The sequence below is a fragment of the Castor canadensis genome, chromosome 4, assembly GCF_047511655.1.
Source record: "Castor canadensis chromosome 4, mCasCan1.hap1v2, whole genome shotgun sequence".
Lineage (NCBI taxonomy): Eukaryota > Metazoa > Chordata > Mammalia > Rodentia > Castoridae > Castor > Castor canadensis.
In genome coordinates, this window is record NC_133389.1 from 22533585 (window position 1) to 22553216 (window position 19632).

Sequence of the window (19632 nt, forward strand, 5' to 3'; positions counted from 1 at the left end):
ATGTCTCAAACACATAAAACCATAAGAACAGATTATATTTAAAAAATCATGACAAAATAATATACAAATATATACAAAATCTTTATTTAATGACCACACAGTAATCTGTTACAGTCCTTCCTGATACAAGAAAATAGATTACAAACTGACTTATATTGAAAAATTTCAAAGTCAAACAAAATTTGTAGATAACAAGTGTCTGCAAACAGTTTTCTACCTTTTATGGCCAGTTTTCCTATGTTTGGACATTCTTTTTCATGTACCCATTTCCCTTGTGCAATTCACTGCATCTTATCAAACATATTCCTCCTCTTGATCCTCCTCCTCCTCCTCCTGGATCGTGAGCCATTCCCTATTAAGTCTCTTCAACCACACTAACCTCCCATTGAAACCAAGCTCTGATTTCAGCTCTCCTGGAAATAAGCAATAAGGTAAATTCACAATAAGGTGATTTTAAGACATAACCACCCTTTTACTACCTGAGCCTTACATACTTCTCCAACCTCATCGCTCACCAATGAGCCTCCCTTTCTAGTCACAGTGATCTGCTTTGCTTTCTCACAAGTCCACAGCTGGCAACATGGATTCCAACCTTCAACCTGGAGCAGCCTTCACATCCACTTATTCCATCTTCCTCTTCATGCTTTAGCATATCTTAATTTTTATTCAGAACTATTTTGTTTACTCCAGGAAATCTTGATATCCCCCATGTGGCATCTCATAGCTGGGTTTGGTATATTAATTATGTATATATAAAAGAATACACACATAGTTTCTCTGTGTGTGTGTGCATGTATATATGTATACACCTACCATCCCATTATTACAGTGTATCACAATGACTGTTTTTCTGTGCCCCTAAATAGTTTATAAGGTCCTTGAGGGCAGAGATAATTTAATAGTCAACTTTGTATCACCAACATGTAGTACAGTGCTTAGCTTATAGTAGTTGCTTATAAACTTTTAGTGAATGAATGGATACATGGATGGATGAACTAACAAATAGTCAAGACTAGCAAGAGGCTATACCTGAAGTCTATTATATAGGTGGCTACCTATATAATACTTTTCCCCCTGTTGAAAAGTGAGCCACTCCTCATTGTCACTATACTCTGTACTTGTAGTCAATAGGGCTAGATATTTAAGTGGAGGAAGAGGGAGAAGAAATATATAGATTCTCTAAAGTCTAAGAACAACAGCCTAAGACATCTAAAAAAAAATCCCATTAGGCTTCAGAGTAATGATTGAAAGATGATGGTGATCAAACGCATTGAAAACCAGTAGTATCCACTTTAGAATTTTATATAGGGCATCCCAGAACAACTGATGGTGGTATCTAGCATACTATAGGGTTACCAAATATCTACTAAAATAAATTGCAAACAAAAATAAAGCACAGATTAGATCTCAGAAAATTATTTTCAATTTAAGACAGTGACCAGCCTAACCAGGTTCAGAATGATAATAAGGTATCTTTGAATCCTTATATACAGCCAAGATTACCAATAGACCAAATAAACCATATGCTTCTCAAACATGGGAATGACTGTTGTTCAAATGTAAACAGATGATGAGGTGATTAATAAAATTCAAATACTTTCAAAGATTGTATTTAATTCATAACTATTTTATCATTAAGAGTTTTCTCATGACAAAAAGTGTTGGTAATCACCAACTTAGGGTTTGATACTAAACTCCTCAGACAGGGTCTGATGTATGTGAATTCTAGTGCCTCAACATGTACATATGTAAGCTTTTCTCCTTATTTTATTCCACAGTGATGAACAATGAAAATACTTGCATGGAATTGAGTTTTACGTATGAACATAAAAAGAATGGATTTACAGTCAGAATAATAAGTTCCAAGTGTCATCAGAAAAATAAAGAAATACATATACTAAAATCTATATAAAAACACATAATTGTAATTTATCGGGTCTCTCCCATACATCTGTTAATATGGAATGTTCCCTTACCATGAATGGTCTATGGTCACTCTCAGCTCAATGAGCCACAGGGCTGCTTTGCACTTGCTGTCCCACTCCATTCTGTAAAGTCATTAGCCAGGGTCCTTCTTTAACAACAAACACACCAATAGAGAAGAACAGATATGAACTCATGTATAACTCAAGGCAGGTTGATTGCCTGGTCCTCCATGAATTTGGGTATCTTCTTAAATTCACTTTGCTTTCTGAAGAAAAGCTGGGCCAAGATGTGGTCTGCGGTGGCCTGGAGATAATCGTCCATGTCAAGAGTTTGCAGCTGACAATATAAACCAAAAGAAATGTCAGCACCACTCTGCTCAGACTCCTGTACAGATCTTACAGCTGTCGAGCACTTGCAGTACTGCCTGATACTTGGATGCCTAACTTTACACAGCTATGAACTCCATTCTTCCTTTGCCATGGGTGGCTCACCTTTTCAGCAGTCTTTTCTTATTAACTTTTAAATCTCTAACTTGTAATTTTGAGTTTTATTTCTTTTCCCATTTATATTTAAGTAGATTGGATTTTGCTTTCTGATCTTTTTTCTTATAATGTCTACACAGAATGGTGCCAATGGGGTTGCAGTGGCAATAAGACATGCTCTAGTACCCCTCTCCCCTGACAAAGTCTATAGCCAACTTTTGATTCCATCTCTTTCTCACACAGGTCTCCACAAATCTCACTCAGCTATGCCAAAAGAGTTTTGAGATCCAGGAAAACAGGTGCTAGAATTTTCTAGTTTCCCTCAAAGAAGGTGTGTCATGCTGGGAAATAAATATCACCAAGAAGGAACTATCCTCACTTTTGGGCAGAGGCCTTGATAATGATGTTGCATAGGTCATGCTGTGCTCTTCTCTGGGACTCTGATTGGATCTGCTTGTAGGGAGAACCACAACCAGTACAAATGTCTGTTTGTTCCTAGACTTGTCCCAGAGGTACCTAAACAGACTTAAAATTCTCACCCAGTCTCAGAAGGTAATCTAGTCCTAAAGACTTTTAAATATCTAAATTTCATTCTTTTCTTTTTTTTTTTTTTTGTGGTACTGGGGCTTGAACTCAGGGCCTTCACCTTGAGCCATGTCCGGGCTGGCTTCAAACTATGATCCTCCTTGATCTCTGCCTCCTCAGTAGCTAGGATTACAGCTGTGAGCCACCGGCACCCAGATAAATTTCATAATTTATCACTGCTTCTTGAACTTGTTATTCCTAATGAATGAACCATGGGGTAAACTCTTAAAAGCAAAAAAATTTTTAATGCAGTGAATAATTTTTCTTAATTTATGTTCATAGATACAGATCATATGTTACATTTTGCTTAGAATAAAGAATAATAGGAAGAAATGCTACTTAACTACTCCTGAAGTTTTTCCACATGCAGAAGAAACTTCTCCTTTCCCCTCCTTTCCTCTCCTCTTCTCTCTTCTCTGTTTCTTTCCTCTCTCTCTCTCTCTCTCTCTTTCTCTCTCCCTCCCTCCCTCCCCATTTGGAAGCTAGCAAATCTTCAAAGAGCATGTTCTGTTACTTTATTCCATAAGGTGTATAAGGGCCTACCTCAACATGGGAAGGTCTATCCAATTCTGGCAGTAAATATTAGGAAAGTTCCTTGCCCCAAGATATTAACATTCTCTAATATTTGCCTTAATAATAATTAAAATTATTTCACAGATCTCTACATACTGATTCTTTGGTTTAGAATTTGGGGAACTAAGAGGAAATGTGATATATTGAACCCATGTATAACCAAATAGAAAGATTTGAGTCTCCTTTTCACACATTGCTTCATATACCTCACTCACTCATTCCTCCATTTAACACACATTTACTGAGAGCCCGCTTTAGTCCAAGACACATGACTTAGCAAAATATTCTATAGATCACTGACACACAACAATCTCTCTTAAGCTGGCTTATTCTTACCTGGTCTCCAGTGCTGAAGGCAAGAATAAAAAGCAAATCCTCATCACATGTGTTCTTTATATAGTGCTGGGTTCCAATGGGGAAAAATACCACATCTCCAATGTGAATGTTAAACTCTATGGTACTATGAGTATTAACAATCCCCACCTAAGGAAGGAAACTATGTTTAAGTTAAAAACATAAAATCACATATTCACTAAGGATAAGTATTAATGGGGAAGAACAGAAGCAAAAAGGCACATGGATATACAGTCATTTCTAAGTGAGGGTAAAGAGAAAGAAAGTGGAGGCCATTTTTCACATTAAATTTGTGTCAGAGACAAAGCCCCACAAATATCAAAAGATACTATATTTAGGTAAATATTCTTTAAAATTTTATTAGTGAGTTCAATATCCAGAACATCATGCAAAAATGACCTCAGTCACTATGTTATGATTAAAGGTTACAATTGTATGCCCTACACATCACGAAGGAGATCTGTAGTTCAGTGTTTCACCACTCATATGCCTTCATTTCCACCACCCTTCTGGGAGAGAGACATCCTAATAGTCTTCCTTGAATGTATTAGAGACTAAATGTGCACACAAAAGCACATGAGCACAACAAAAATAAAGTCTGATCTTTGAAATGCAATTTGTGGAGGGTTATAATGTCTTTTTCCAATTTATTAATGCCTTCACCTCTAAAAACAGAACAAATCTTTCTATGAATGAGAAAATTGAGTGAATTTCCTCTGGTTTTGGTTCTTTCTTCCAAGATTGAGAAAAGTATAGGCTAGAAAAGCCTTTTTCCAACTGTGTATACTATTGTAGATTTCCTCAGGTAACTCCATCAAAGTCTAGACTAACCATAATCAAATCATTGCAGTAACTACACAGCTTGGCAAACCACTATAGTAACTATACAGCTTGGTTTATCACATAAGTGATCATCCAAACCAGGCTCCCTAAGGAATAAAAGGGGTGTTAACAATTTTACTCAGACAACTAGTATACATGGAATGTATCCGGACAAGCTAAGATATATGGCCACCATACTGCTGCTCCATATCTTCCCAGCTATCTCCACTCATGTTACACTGAGAGGCAAAAAGTTACTTCACGTCGTCCCTAAAGGGCAGCACCTCCTACTTTGCCTTACCTGAGAATGCAAAACTCTGAAAAACTATGTTTGTGCTCCAGACCCTCTATCATAGGTCATAAATCTTAATCACCTCTGAGATATTCTTAGCCTCTTCTCATGCACATCTTGAATCCTTCTGTTCATCCAACTTTAGGGACTATCTAATGGGGTCTGCATGGTATCCTCTGCAGAAATTCTGCCCAGAAAGCTATTAGGACTGAGTTCTTTTATGATACTCATGACTGAACCAAAGTGAAGAAATTCTTCCCATTTGCTTCTTTCTGCATTAATGAAAGTTCAAAAAATGTTTTCTGAGAAATTACCTTTCCACATCCACTTAATACATATCCCATTTCATTTGCATTAAAGTGAAAATGTGGCTGCCGCAATCCATTGTTATAAATTCTGAGTGTACTCAAAGCAAGGGCGTTCTGATGCTTCAAAAAGAGAAAGAAAAAAATGATGAAATCCAGTAATTTAGCTAACATCCTACTCAGCAACTTAATAATTCATATACTCATGACAATAACTAATATTTATTTAGCTCTAACATGCAGCTTTCTGTATCTCTTTACACTTATTAAACCATGTATTCCTCACAATAACCTCATAAGGCTGATGGTATTATTTCCCTCATTTTCACAGGAGACAGAATTAAAATCTAAGTTGATTGATGGATTTACCTAGGGTCACACGACTAAGAAAAGGCAGAACTAGAAACTGAACTCTGGAGTCTGAAACCTCAACTATGCAATACAGCCAGGTGAGCATTTAAAACAAATGGAGATGGAGGGGTGAGGATAGGTAAGACACCTAAAAAACTAGCTAGCATTTGTTGCCCTTAACGCAGAGAAACTAAAGCAGATACCTTAAAAGCAACTGAGGCCAATAGGAAAAGGGGACCAGGAACTAGAGAAAAGGTTAGATCAAAAAGAATTAACCTAGAAGGTAACACACACACACAGGAAATCAATGTGAGTCAACTCCCTGCATAGCTATCCTTATCTCAACCAGCAAAAACCCTTGTTCCTTCCTATTATTGCTTATACTCTCTCTACAACAAAATTAGAAATAAGGGCAAAATAGTTTCTGCTGGGTATTGAGGGGGTGGGGGGGAGAGGGAGGGGGCGGAGTGGTTGGTAAGGGAGGGGGTGGGGGCAGGGGGGAGAAATGACCCAAGCCTTGTATGCACATATGAATAATAAAATCAAAATAAAATAAAATAAAATAAATATAACAAATGGAAAGAGAACTCTCACAAGAATTCCGTCTTTTCGTTAATGGCTATCCGTGCCAGTAAAGTTAAGTTCCTAAATCTACGTGGAATCTTCAATTAACAACTTACATTGATAGAAATCAACCAATGTTACCCAGATCTTTTTCTTTTTATCCAAAAGAAGCCTGAATCTGATATAAATAGCACATTTCTTCCATCTAAATGCTCATCAAAAGATTTTTCTCAATTACCTGGTGCAGGAATTCATTGAAAATTTTTTCATTGTTGCTTAGCTCATTTCCATTCTTCCAATACTGTGCCTGTTGTATTACTCCTCCTGGAAACTGATATTCTTTTGAACCTGAATCAGATAAATTTAAAAACCAAAATAAGAATGAGTATTTCAAAATCATACTCCAAAAGAGAGCCAGTAAAGTACATCTTCTATTCACAGAAAACAGGTAGTTTGGATTGCTGACACCAGGTCATATGGACCCACCCCAATAATATTAACCTGACACAGATTCTATCCTACCTTCTAAGCTGTCTTGAGATTTCTAATTCAGTGTCCTCTTTAGAATACATTGTCCAACTCACCTAGCTAGAAAATTTGAGAATCATCCTAACCTCACCTGTAAGAGGATTTGATAGCTCACTATCAAATCCTCTCTGCCCTACCTCTTTAAATTATTTGTTGCACAATTCTCTGCCTCTCACAACACCTACCATTGTTTCCTACTTGAGGAACTGTGAAAGGCCCTGACTCATCTCCCTGCCTCCTATCTGGGCACCTTATGATCCATTATCTACTATTTAGCCAGAGTAGAATGGTCTTTACATGAAAGAGCAAAACAAATTATGCCACTTGCATTTAAAACTTCTCAGTTGTTCCTCTCTTCCTTTAGGACAGAGTCCAAACTCAGCATAGCTTCTAAACCTCGCATAATTGAGTTCCTCCTCGCTCATCAGACTCAATACACACACATTACATTTTGAAATCATTTATCATATTCTCTTTTTCCTCCAGGACTTTTCTCACATTACCTACTCTGTTGAGAACAGTGTTTTTCAAATTTCTCTTGACTATTGCTCACTATAAAAAAAAAATGTCAATCCAATCCAAATATATGTCACATATATATAAATACTTAGCCAAAAAGCCTCATTACATAGCATACCATACCTTTAAGGTCAAAAAAGTATCTCCACACAAGGTTGTCAGGAGACTGTACGTAACTAGCATTTGTGACCAGTTCTGCCAAGTTGGGAGGAAGATTGACTCCCTGATCCTCTGTTTGCTGTTGGAATTTTCTAATGAAATTAATTCCACCTTCAGGCTGAAACACATAAGAAACCATATGTTTGGGAAATAGTCTATAAATTTTAGTAATTGAAAGGTGAGAAGCAGAGGGTGTGGTAGGGTAGCAATAGCACCAGTGTGGTTTTCAATGGCCTAGGAAGCAGAGCCGACCTCTTCACTCTTGTGTTTGCGGTACTTATGAAAATCCCGTTTTCAATGGATTTTTGTTTTAAATAGTTGACTTTTTAAGGTCAATATAAACACCTAAAAACTATACTACAGTTTCCCATGCTTACAATACCCTCTCTAGTGAATTTCTCCTCTTCTTTGGCTAGCACACAACTACTATGGTCCACTACTAGGTAAGCTCAAAAAACTTCCTATGCAAATTCCTAAGCTCATCACAGAATGTCCTACAGTTGCCAATCATGAGAAATCACAAGTTTTCCCCCACTTGCACTGTTAGCACTCGCACCTCTCTGTAATCAGCATTATCAGTTGTACCCCAGTGATAACGTAAATATTTGGAGATCAAAAGTAGTGGTCATTGGTACTAACTTACAGTTAGATAGGAGCATGAAGCTCTTTTATGCTATTGCACAGTAGGGTGACAACAAATAACAATACCATTTTAAAATCTACAAGAAAATATTTTAGAGGTTTTCATCATAAAGAAATGATAAATGTTTAAGGAGATATATTTAAGCTAATTTAAGCATTATTCAATGTATGCACATATCAAAACATCTCACAGTATCCCATTAATATGTAAAATTTTTATGGTTTTATTCATGTATCAGTTAAAAAATAAATTTAAACTACTAATTCATCAGGAAAATTGAGGGACCCTATGCATAAGATTATGAAAATGTGACTCCAGGATCCTCTCTGTGTCAAGACTACAGAAGAAGTTCACAAGGCTTGCCATGCAGAACTTGAATTGGGGACTTGTTTTCAAGCAATAAATAGCAGAATTCAGTGTGAGCACAGTACCTTCCAAGCTCATCAACACCTCTGACTTTGAGTTTTTGTGTGAAGGTGGGAACATTTGGCTCAGAAGAATTGACTTATAAGAAGATATGCTTACTGAAGACCTCCAGTGGAACAGTAAAATAGGACAAACTATGGCTTTTTTCCACTTATACATACTGAAAGAGAAATTATGTTTCTCTTTAAGCTTTATAGTCAAAGCTTTGTAAGAAGAAAATGCTTTGGAGGACAGCGCTGGTTAAGTGAAGCAGCGAACCAATGGAGATAATTACAAATCCAGAAAAGGTTGTTTTCAAATGGCACAAATTAAATCCATCTTGAATATTTTGCATATTCATTTGGTAAAGAAACAACATGACATTCTTTTAGAAGACTTATGACTTCAATTTTCTAAAAATTGTAATGAATTTTATCAGAAATCCAAAGTGAAGGAAATGCTCTAAAATGGTGCCAAACAGGCAATAAAATAAAAAAGGTAGTATTATCAGGATAACTAAGTAAATCATAAAGTCTATGAAACTATTAACCAAAGGTAGGTATTTCCATATTATTTTTGCTTTTGTTTTGTAAGTTGTACCTAAATGTTCAAAACATAGTATGTCAAGTACCTGTGATACTATTAGACACTTAGAATGCCACTATTAATGCTAGGCATTATTGATTAGATCTGGGTTCTACTATTTACATCTTCCTATATATTTTCTCTCAGTAAAAATAAATTGAACCACTTCAACTGTTGGGGAAAGTTTGTGCCCTGTGTTTATAATTTCTCATACATAAGACATTACATGCCATTTTGTAACTACTTATCTCCAAGAAATTTCAGAAATAGAAAATTATGTTTTGGCAAGAATAAATGAAGCTTAATTAAGACCCAGAATATACATGTTTTGCTGTTTTCCTCCCTCAACTGTTTCACATTTTATTTTGTTTGGATTCGAAATAAGAGTATCATACATATGGTCTATCCTAATTAGCAGAATTAAATGAGTTTAAATAACAAATTCAATATTTTATGATAATCACGTCTTTGTTTTTAGTTTTTAAAATATAAATGATTTGTTCTATAATCCATAAAAGAAAAGGAAAACATGATTCCATTATCTGTAGTAAACTTCTTTGCACAGAAAAATGACTTTTTGAAGAGCTTCTGACTCTTCAGGGACATAAATTATAGCAATCTGACATTGATTATATCATATTTTCTATCAATACATTATTGTTTCCTATGGAAGACCTTCATAAAGGAAATAAAAAGCAACCCAATTTCAACAAGTTTTTGTCTTTAGTAGGAAGATTCAACAAGATTTTTTTGAGTCTATGATTCAACAGTTACCATAAGTACTTTCCAACTTCTGGATCTGCATTGATTGTTGACTTAGAAACACAGATGTCCATTCATGCTCCCTTTATGCCTGCATAATATATGGTGAGATGTGTTTTCAGAAGTGGTACATACCTTAAGTGACCTGGAAGCAATATCTTCAGGTGTAGAAAAAAATACATCATCAACATCCAGAGTCTGAAGTTCATCATGTGTAGAAAAGAAGAGCAAGAAAAAGCAGTCTTCATCGCCCACATTCTTGATCCAGTGCAGTGTATTTTTAGGGAAGAAGATCACCTGACCAGCTGTGACATTGTATGTCGTAGCTACTTCACCACCATCATCAACCACCCCAATCCATGCTGTCCCCTGAAACATAAACAGAAAAGCAGACCTCCACCTCACTTAGAGCATTGTTTCCCAATCTGTTTTTATTACCCTAGAAAGCTTTGTTTTCAAGCTTTTTTTCCTGTCACCAGTCTATTAAATTTTAATAGGATAGATACATGGCAGTTCACTGTGCTATATACATACACTGCTTATAGGCTGAATTCATATCTATACTTTATATGTAAAAAGAACAAGATCTTTTGTTCTTACCAAGAATCTATTTTTCTCCCTTGGGGGCAATACTGCCCCAGTGGGATTCCATATTTTAGAATTTGAAGAGACTGAAGCAACATGTACAGGATGTGTGCATGCTCGTGGGTGACTATCCAAGTTTACATTTGCATATATGCATGTTTGGGTGTGTGTATACATACATATGTATGTGTTTCCAGATAAAAAATCTGCATAGAATTTTAATGGAAAGAAGAATAGCAGTTCATGGTGCTTTTAGTATGACATGTATCTATTTAAGCACCTGCTCAAACTTATTCCTTATTCCTATTATTCCATTTTACAGATGAGAAAACTGAGTTTGACAAGAATGTATAATTTTCCCAAGGTTATTCAGCTAGTCAGTGGCAAAGCTGGGATTTGGACTTGAACAGTCTGGCTCTAAAGTCCACATTTTTTTGCTCATACTATACCATATTTCGATTCTGCTGATATAAAATTCTCTATTTCCTTCCATTTTATACACTGTTCTTCAATATTACACATGAGATAGGTAGAAAAGATTCCATCATTTACATGTTACCAGAAAGTGACAGTCTTACATGGTGGAACATATACAAGGGTGCATGTAAATGAAGTCTTTGTTCCATCTACTTGGATAGTGTAACTTGGATTCAATGAGATATTAAAGGGAAAGGTGAACATTTAAAGAACTCTGTCCTCATCCACACACAGAGAACAGCATAAATATCTATCTGTTCAAATCAAGGCACTAACTACTTCAGACACAGAGCAGAGACAGCACAATGGTCAATGGAACCCTCACTGTGGGGCCAGGCACACCAGCCACCTTGTCTGCCCAGCTCCTCAAGGCTGCCTACAAGCCTTCCTGAAGACCCTCAGAAGCAGAAGCAATCTCCAGAGCTGAGTTCAGTGGAGGTACTTACTTCTCATCTTATTCATTGGTTCTTTGTGAGAAGTGGTGATTTCACAGTTTTATTGGGATCTAAAAACTATTCATCTCCATAAAGTTTACATTTAAAAATTCATACTAAAAGCTTTCCCTGGATTTCAGAACATCCTTCCTAAGATAAAATGGATCCAGAACTATTATCTATGGGAACATTCTCCAGACCAATTTTCCTAAGGTGGAGATTTTTTTAGGGGTCTCCCTTGAGGAAAGTCTACTTAGTTGCCTTTCCTTTCTCCTAATGCTCTCTGCCACTGATCAGCCAACAATATGAAAATTAGTCTTCTGAATATTATTCTCCTTCACATAATATGTATGTGAAGAAAAGACCAATAAGTCAGAAAACATGGACTGTGTCCCAGTCCAGCCAACAACTATAGTATATATTTAGAAAAGTTACTTTACCTCTCTGAGCCTTTCATGGAAAATAAGATGGGTTTAGTCTTATACAGATGAAACTAAATCTCCTGTTATAAATGCTAAAATTGAATGCATTTTCCAAATATAAAAAGGTATCTAATTAGCAACAATAAAAAAATACACCATAAAATTGACTGCACATCTACCCAGATCACCAGGGTAAGAGCAAACTATGAAAGTTGTGGGAGGATTTAGAACACTATTGCTTTCTCAATATCTGGAATATATAATACCAATAAATAACTTTTTAGAATTACTGAATTATCTGAAATTCAAGTAATTACGCTCATTTCACCTCCATATATGTCTATTTCATTTGACTTTAGAATAATCTAAAAGGTCCAAACCACAAAAGGGCATCCAAGGGCCTGATCTTGGAGACTCCAGGCTGAGCATAAACAAACTAGTTTATTATTCTCACTGCTACTTTTTTACTAAGAGAAAAGCTACTGTGTCTTTGATCAGTAGCTCAGAGCTGTCAGTTTTAACTTTGGCTCCTAGGAGAAGATAATGATCTTATTTTAACAGTAGTGTGTGAAAACGATTTCATACTGAAGAAAGTAGCTCAAAGTGAGATAAAAATAATTAAAATAAACAGGCTAAGGCTTGAAGATACTGCTAACTAATCTAACTGCGTCTAGTTGAAGTCTGGATGTTTGTCCGTCACTTAATTTAATAGGTTTTGCAACAACTAAAATAATATCCTAAGAACACACAATATAGAGGCTTAAGAGCAGAATGTGGGCAAACCTGCTATACCTGTACCAGATAGCCGTGTTCATTAGCATTGAAGTGCCAGTGAGGGGCCCGGAGGCCTTTGCTTTTTATTCTCAGGGTCCCCAGAGTCATCTGTGATCTCTGACTGTTCAAGCTGGTACCAAAGGCCTCTTCTTCATCACTGAGATAGTCTTTGATATTGTTCCTGTAGCGTGCCCACTGGATTGCACCTCCAGGGAATTCAAACACCTAAAAAAGCATAAACAAGCAACCATCAGCATGAAGGTCATCAGCATGGAGGTCATCAGCATGGTGGTCATTAGGCTTCCAAGACCCACAGAGTGAGAAGAACGCAAAAGTGGAAGAGGCACTGGTAGGGATGTAAATTTTAGGAGTATCAAAAGGGAAAACAAGGAACAGGACTCCTGCAAGATTCCAGGAATGGCAATAGTGGTGCATGCAGTGCTATCAGCCCAATTCTGTTAGACATAAATAGGACACCCAGTTTGACAAGAATAGAGTGATTTCCATTTGCCACCTGCAGTTTTCTTCTCCAGCTAGACATACAATGATCTACTGAAAATTTTTGCCTGAGGCCAATATCAACCCAACTCTCCCCTCTTCTCTGACTCTCACTCCCTTCATCCTACTGTCCCTTCCACTAGAAAACATGGTTTAATAACATACAATGGAAATGTAGTTTTGTAGTCACCATTTATAAAAAATTTTTTCTAATGCATGATTCATACCTTGGATTTAGGTAAATGATTAAGAAACTGGAATTTTGGATCCACTGCCTTTTGTACTTTCGGAACTGTTGTTTGCAGAAGCCAGGCTTCGGGTTCAAAGTGAACATTTAAATGAGGCTGGGAGTTGTTGACATAAACCAAGGAGACAATCAGTACTCCTATAGCTGTGGTGATGAAGCAGGCCAAGAGACACAGCAGGAAAATGCTCAACAGTGACCACTGTCTCTTCTTTTCCTAGGAAAAATTGGGAAGCCATTATTCTGCTCATGATGCATTAGAAAGAGTATCTCCTTTCTCAGTTTCTTAAATTTTTTCTACTAACTTAAACTAAATTTGACTCACAAACTTAGTAAAAGAATGCATTTTTTAAGTATAAAGTTTACGTTTCATGTATTTGGTGTTGAATCAGGAATGATCAAATGAGCAAATATTACCTTTCCTAAGAAGATAACTGGCCTACATGGTCTTTTCTGAGTTCTGTGTCAGGGTTCTGGAGAGAAACAGTCTTAAGATAAAAACACAGAAACTTTTCAATGGAAAGAATCCTAAAAATTTTAGATTAATCTCTATGTTCCATTTTCCTAATGAGGCTCAGAAAACAGCAATGATTTGTGAAAAGCCACACTATTGTCTATAATTATAAATAAAAAGAAGCCCTCCTGATTTTCTGCTATTTCCACTAATCCATATTACTTCCACTACACATCTCTGGGAGAATCATTAAAATTGGAATTAAAATAGTACAGCACCCTCAAAGGAAAGTTTACATTTACATACATTTCTAAGGCCACATTTAGGTTTTTTAAAAAAAGAAAAAAGAATAAAATATAACTTTAGATATCTCGAAGAATGTTGCTTTACTGGACATTAATGTTTCTTCCTTAATCATTGGCCTTTATCAGTGTTTCTCAAACTTTTTTTTACAACATCCACATTAAAAAGCACATCCCCCACAGTGATCTAGTACAACAAGCATATAAATGCACACACAAATGCACAGGTACTGTACACACACCATTTAAACAAAGATTTCCCAAACAATACTTATTTGCTATGCTATTCATTTTTAAATGCTGAGTCTGATAGATTCAACCTGGAGTATGCCTGGATCCCTTTAAGTAGAAGACAGGAAAAATTGGGATTCTGCCTTCTCAAATTTGTGGAGAAAGAAAACACTATGAAAATAATGTGAAGAACTAGCAAAACAGAAATAAAAAACAAATTTAAATCTCCTCCTTTAACTTGTCTGAAGTTCACCGATCAGTATGGATAAAAGCATTGCCTTTAGAAGGCCCCAATTAAGAGGCAGATTTTTTACCTGGTGATAATAACCATTAAGTCAAAAGCACTCATTAGCACTATGAACAACAATGCAAAGAGAAATGGGTCATCAAAAAGGGAGAGGATGTGTCAGTGAATAGTTTAAGAGAGGAAGCAGAGTAGGAAATATTCAGATTAGGGGTGAGGATCTTCAGGAAAAGCTGGTCTGAAGAGGGATGCTTTCCTGAGTTCTGCAGAAGGCTCCTGGGGGCACGTACCCCCAACCAGAAAGTAAATTCCTACCTTACCATTCTGGAGATGGTGCTCATCTTCTCCATAGACAAAGCTTTCTGTGCTCCATTTTCATGCATTTCAAATGCTGAGTTGTCCATTGGCAAAAAGGATCAGGCAACTCACTGAAAAAGAAAGGAGGAAGGGAGGAAAAGACAGCTTTAGTGAACTGGGAGATGCCTAAGGAGAAGAATGAGAATTCTTAAATAAGGAAGCACTTATATAGAGGTGACAACAAAGGGAAATAAGGAAGCTCCTTCTTAAATTATAATCCTGGGTCTAAAAAAAACCCTTGAAAGAACTGCAAAACAAGAGACCAATAAAAAAACTTACTTTGGTCCCCAATTCTCTGCCCAGTGATGACACATACACAGGTAATAACACTGCTAGCATTTATTTCCCCCTCTGACTATGTTTCAGGCCCTGTACTGAGTGTTTCACAAACATTGTATGACATCATTCTTTACAGTAATCTTGTCAGGTGCTAGTTTTTTTCCCATTTTGAAAATTGGAAAACTGAACCAAAGAGAGTACAGAAATTTCACGAAATCACAGAACCCATTTTAATGTTGGAGTAAAGCACCTTTCATCCTAGGACCCTTACATGACAATGGTTTTTCCAAGTCCTTTTCCTTTTGAATTTGCTTTTCAGGTAGAGTCTCACACTTTTGCCTGGCTATCCTGAGACTAGATCCTCTGTCTCTGCCTGGGATTACAGATATGTACCACCATGCTTGGCTTATTTTTGAAATAGGGTCTTGCTAACTTTTGCCCAGGCTGGCCTGGAACTGAAAACTTCCTAACCATATCTCCGGAGTAGCTGGTAATGACACTGGTTTTCTATGGGATGTGATGATGGATGTTAGTCTAGTAAAACCTCTTCTCACCCAAATCCTTCTTGCCTCAAAATAATGTGACTCATTTTCCTAATGTTTTATGAAATGATCCTGTTAATTGAAAATTAATCTTTTCTGTTATTTATATTAGCATGTATTAATAGTACAAAGCAATGAGTTTCATTTTGACATTTCCATACATACATACAATGTACTTAATAAGTTAAATCTCATAAAATTCATGTGTATTATTTTTCTTGGTGACAAGTGATGGCCTAGTACTCTGAAAACCTCTAGTATAATCCACAAAACAGTCATCCATCCTTGTTTCTTACCTACCTTCCCACCTTTATTCTTTCTATTAACATGGTTTATTCCAGGCTTTTTGACATTAAAAAGTCTCTGGCCAGCTAATAATCAAGTAGGAGAAAGAAAATCAAAAAGAAAATAAATAATTAAAACAAAATGCACTAAGCTTTATGCTTTAAATGTTAGAAGTATGTAAATTGTCCTGTGAGGATGTAGAAAAAAAATGAGACGATAAGAGAAGTCAAGTCTTTGTTGAAATGTAATTTCAAGCTGAGCCTTCAAGCTCCAAAATATCTACACTGAGTAGACACACTTAAGTCAATTGCATCCTGTCCCATATTTCTGGCTTGTCTACACATAGCTTTTAAGACCATGTGGTAAGAACGTAGATCCTTTCTGGACCAGACAGTCTAGCCTACAATGCTGCACATAAATCTAAGCATAAGTGATTTCTTTGTAACATGTCTAATAATCATTTTTAAACAGGAGCTCTGCTGGAGGCATGGCTTCAAGCAGTAAGTACAGTACCTGCCCAGCAAGTGCAGAGCCCTGAGTTCAAATTCCTAACTACCAAAAAAATTTGCACTTAAACAAAAGCCATACTTACATATTGTAGCCAAAGAAAAACATGAACTAATTCCTCAAAATTGGGAAAAACAATTACTAAATACAGGTTTAATACTTCTATTATTGTGCCTCCAACCATAAACACCAAAAAATATCTCCTGAGGAACCTATTTGACTTATACCATCAAATATAAAACTTGCTCAATTCAAACATAGTTAGGAAATGCTGGATATTCTCACTTGATGTAAAAGTTAAAAAGCTGATCTCCTAGGCCAGGCCCAGGTGGATCACACATGTAATCCTAGCTACTTGGGAGACTGAGATCTGGAGGCTCATAGTTTGAGACCATCCAATCAGACACCACCTCAATCAATATCTGGATGCAGTGGTTTGTACCTGTCATTCCAAGCTACCCAGGGGGCTAAGATCAGGAAGATTATGGTTTTGAGCCAGCCATGGCAAAAGAGTTTGTAAGACCTCATCTCATTTGAAAAAAGCTGGCATGTCTGTCATCACAGCAATGGTAGGAAGCCTAAAATAGGAGGATCGCAATCTAGTTAAGCCAGGACACAAAGCAAGACACCACTCCAGAATAACCAGAGCAAAAAGGGTTGAAAGCATGACTTAAGTAGTAGAGGACCTGTCTAGCAAGCACAATGCTCTGAGTTCAAACCCCAGTACCACACACACACACAAGCTGACTTCATAGAAGTAGAAAATAGAATAGTGATTACTGGAACCTGGGAGAGTGGGGGTACGGCTGGGGTGGGGACTGGGGATAGGGTGGGAGTGGGGAAATGGAGAGAGGATGGTTAATGGGTAGAGGGATGCAATTTGATAGGAGGAATAACTTCTAATATTCTATAGCCCAGTAGGATAGTATGATCCACAGTTGAATATTTTTAAAAGGTAGTGGAGAGGATTTTTTTTTATTCTTTCCAACACAAAAGAAATGATAAATGTCCTGAGGTGACAGATATGCCAATTTTACCCTGATTAAATCATTACACAATGTATACAGGAATGTAATATTACACTGTGCTCCACAAGTGTGTACAACTGCTATGTGTGTATCAAAAATAAAAATAGATATTTAAAGAAAAGTGACAAAATCATAAAAGTGGAATAGTTACAGGTTGAGATGACTAAGGACACATGACAATATAGGGGACTAGATTCTGGAACTGAAAAATTACATTATAGAAAAAACTAGCAAAATCTGAGGAAGACCTATAGTTAATAGTATCATCCCAGAATAATTGAAAATTGCTCTGTAGTTATGTAGATGTTAACATAAGGAGAAGCTGGGAGAAAGGTACTCAGGGCATAGCATTGTATCCCTAAAGTCTAAAATTATCTCAAAAAGTAAAAAGGAAGATAGAGAAAAGTAGAGAAGGAGAGTAGGGGGAAAAGGGGGAAGAGGGAAGTAAAATCATTTTCAGCAATCTATTTTCTCTATACACAGCTAGTGTATATTTCCCAACATGCCTTACAGGTGTCACCATATGACTAAAGTTTAGCCAATAATATGACTAGAAATGCTGTGTGCCATTTCCAAGCTAAGACTTTTTTAGAAAAGGGTTAGTCCTCACCATGCCCTCTTACACTTCTACCAGCTGGATGCAGTGATTTCCTGGAGGGCAGAGGTAAGAGGTGGGGCCACCAGGTGGAAGAGGCTCAATCTCCAGTTCACTGTGTAGGGGAAATATGCCAATGGGGAAAACCCATCTCAAATTCCCACATGTACAAGCAATAAAGTTCTGTTGTATCACACCATATATACCAAAATGAAAACATATTTATAACCTTTCTACCCCTTCATTCCATGGGGATATGCTGCATACTTTATTCTTTGAAATGTTTATCTCCATCACAAACTAATAATATGCTAATAATAAATTTGGTAAGTTCAAGAGCTGCTGACTTTAAGATCTATCAAAGGGATAAACAGAATATATACTAAGATATATACAAGTCCATTACATGACTTGAGTTTATTTTCCTGGAACACATCCAATCACAAAAAGATATTGTTTTCCTCAGAAAAACTAAGTCAAGTAGATCCTTTTATAATTATGCTGGTAGAGAAGAAAAAACCTGTGTTATCTAATTCCAGTGAAAATTTTTCTCCATCTTTATGTTATCTGCCCTGAAAATTTAAACATAATTAGAACATACAGGGGTGGTGGAGTGGCTCAAGTGGTAGAGTGCCTGTCCAGCAAGCATGAAGCCCTGAGTTCAAACACCAGTACTGCGAAGGAAGGAAGGAAGGAAGGAAGGAAGGAAGAAAATGCAAACATTTTTTATTTACTAGTGCCCAGGCATATACCCCAAGTATTTGATAAACTGTAGGGCACAAGCACAGACCACTCAGGACAGAACTAGTTAGTAGGCATGATTATCCCCATGTGTACTAGATGAATAATATCAGTCCTGTCAATGCTACAACCAGAGCACAAGTCTACAGTGAAGTGGTTAAGAGTGCAAAGTCTGGAGCAATCAATTGGGCAACTGAGTGTTAGGCAATCATCCAGGTGGAAAGGCTGATAAGGCATTGTTGAGCAATTCTTTTTAATTCCTTTGAAAAGTTTACTGGTAACAGAATTTATCAATGGTCTCATTATGCAAATATTTCTTATCTACTGCTCAACATTTCAAATGACCCTCAGAGAAACAGAAGAATGTACTATGTACCAGACATTGTTGGGAGTTATGGAGTCAATAAGAGACAGATCTTTTCCTCAAAGATTTTATAACATAATGATTCATTCCAGCTAACAAATGCACATGGAAAATAAAACATGAAAAAAATGGTGTTTTATGGTACCCTGAAAACAAGATGGGGAATTCACCTTACTTGGTGAATCAATTCCAAGAAATCTCAGAGTTTTGCAGAAAATGGCTCAATACATATTCCCCCTCCTCCCATACCTACGCTTATTCAGTCAAGAAACACCCTCATTCTTTAGAAGGACACTAACCTTGCAGGAATTATATGTGAATGAACTTCTAATATAAGTTGTCAGAGAATTCTGCAAAAAAAGCCTTGAACTTGTGAAGAAAACTAAAAATATTAGGGCCAGGCATAGTGGTACA

General features: G+C 36.6%; 1 protein-coding gene across 1 annotated transcript; it reads right to left on the reverse strand.

The window, feature by feature from the left end:
• Nucleotides 1-104: 104 nt before the first annotated feature.
• On the reverse strand, nucleotides 105-14998 carry LOC141422332 (uncharacterized). Its single transcript, XM_074069528.1, has 9 exons — nucleotides 14841-14998; nucleotides 13273-13506; nucleotides 12566-12772; nucleotides 9991-10224; nucleotides 7425-7578; nucleotides 6493-6602; nucleotides 5349-5462; nucleotides 3903-4049; nucleotides 105-2262 (listed from the first exon to the last, which is right to left on the reverse strand). Exons 1-9 carry the CDS (start codon nucleotides 14922-14924, stop codon nucleotides 2128-2130), a joined length of 1419 nt encoding a protein of 472 aa, XP_073925629.1. The 5' UTR covers nucleotides 14925-14998; the 3' UTR covers nucleotides 105-2127.
• Between the last annotated feature and the right edge of the window lie 4634 nt (nucleotides 14999-19632).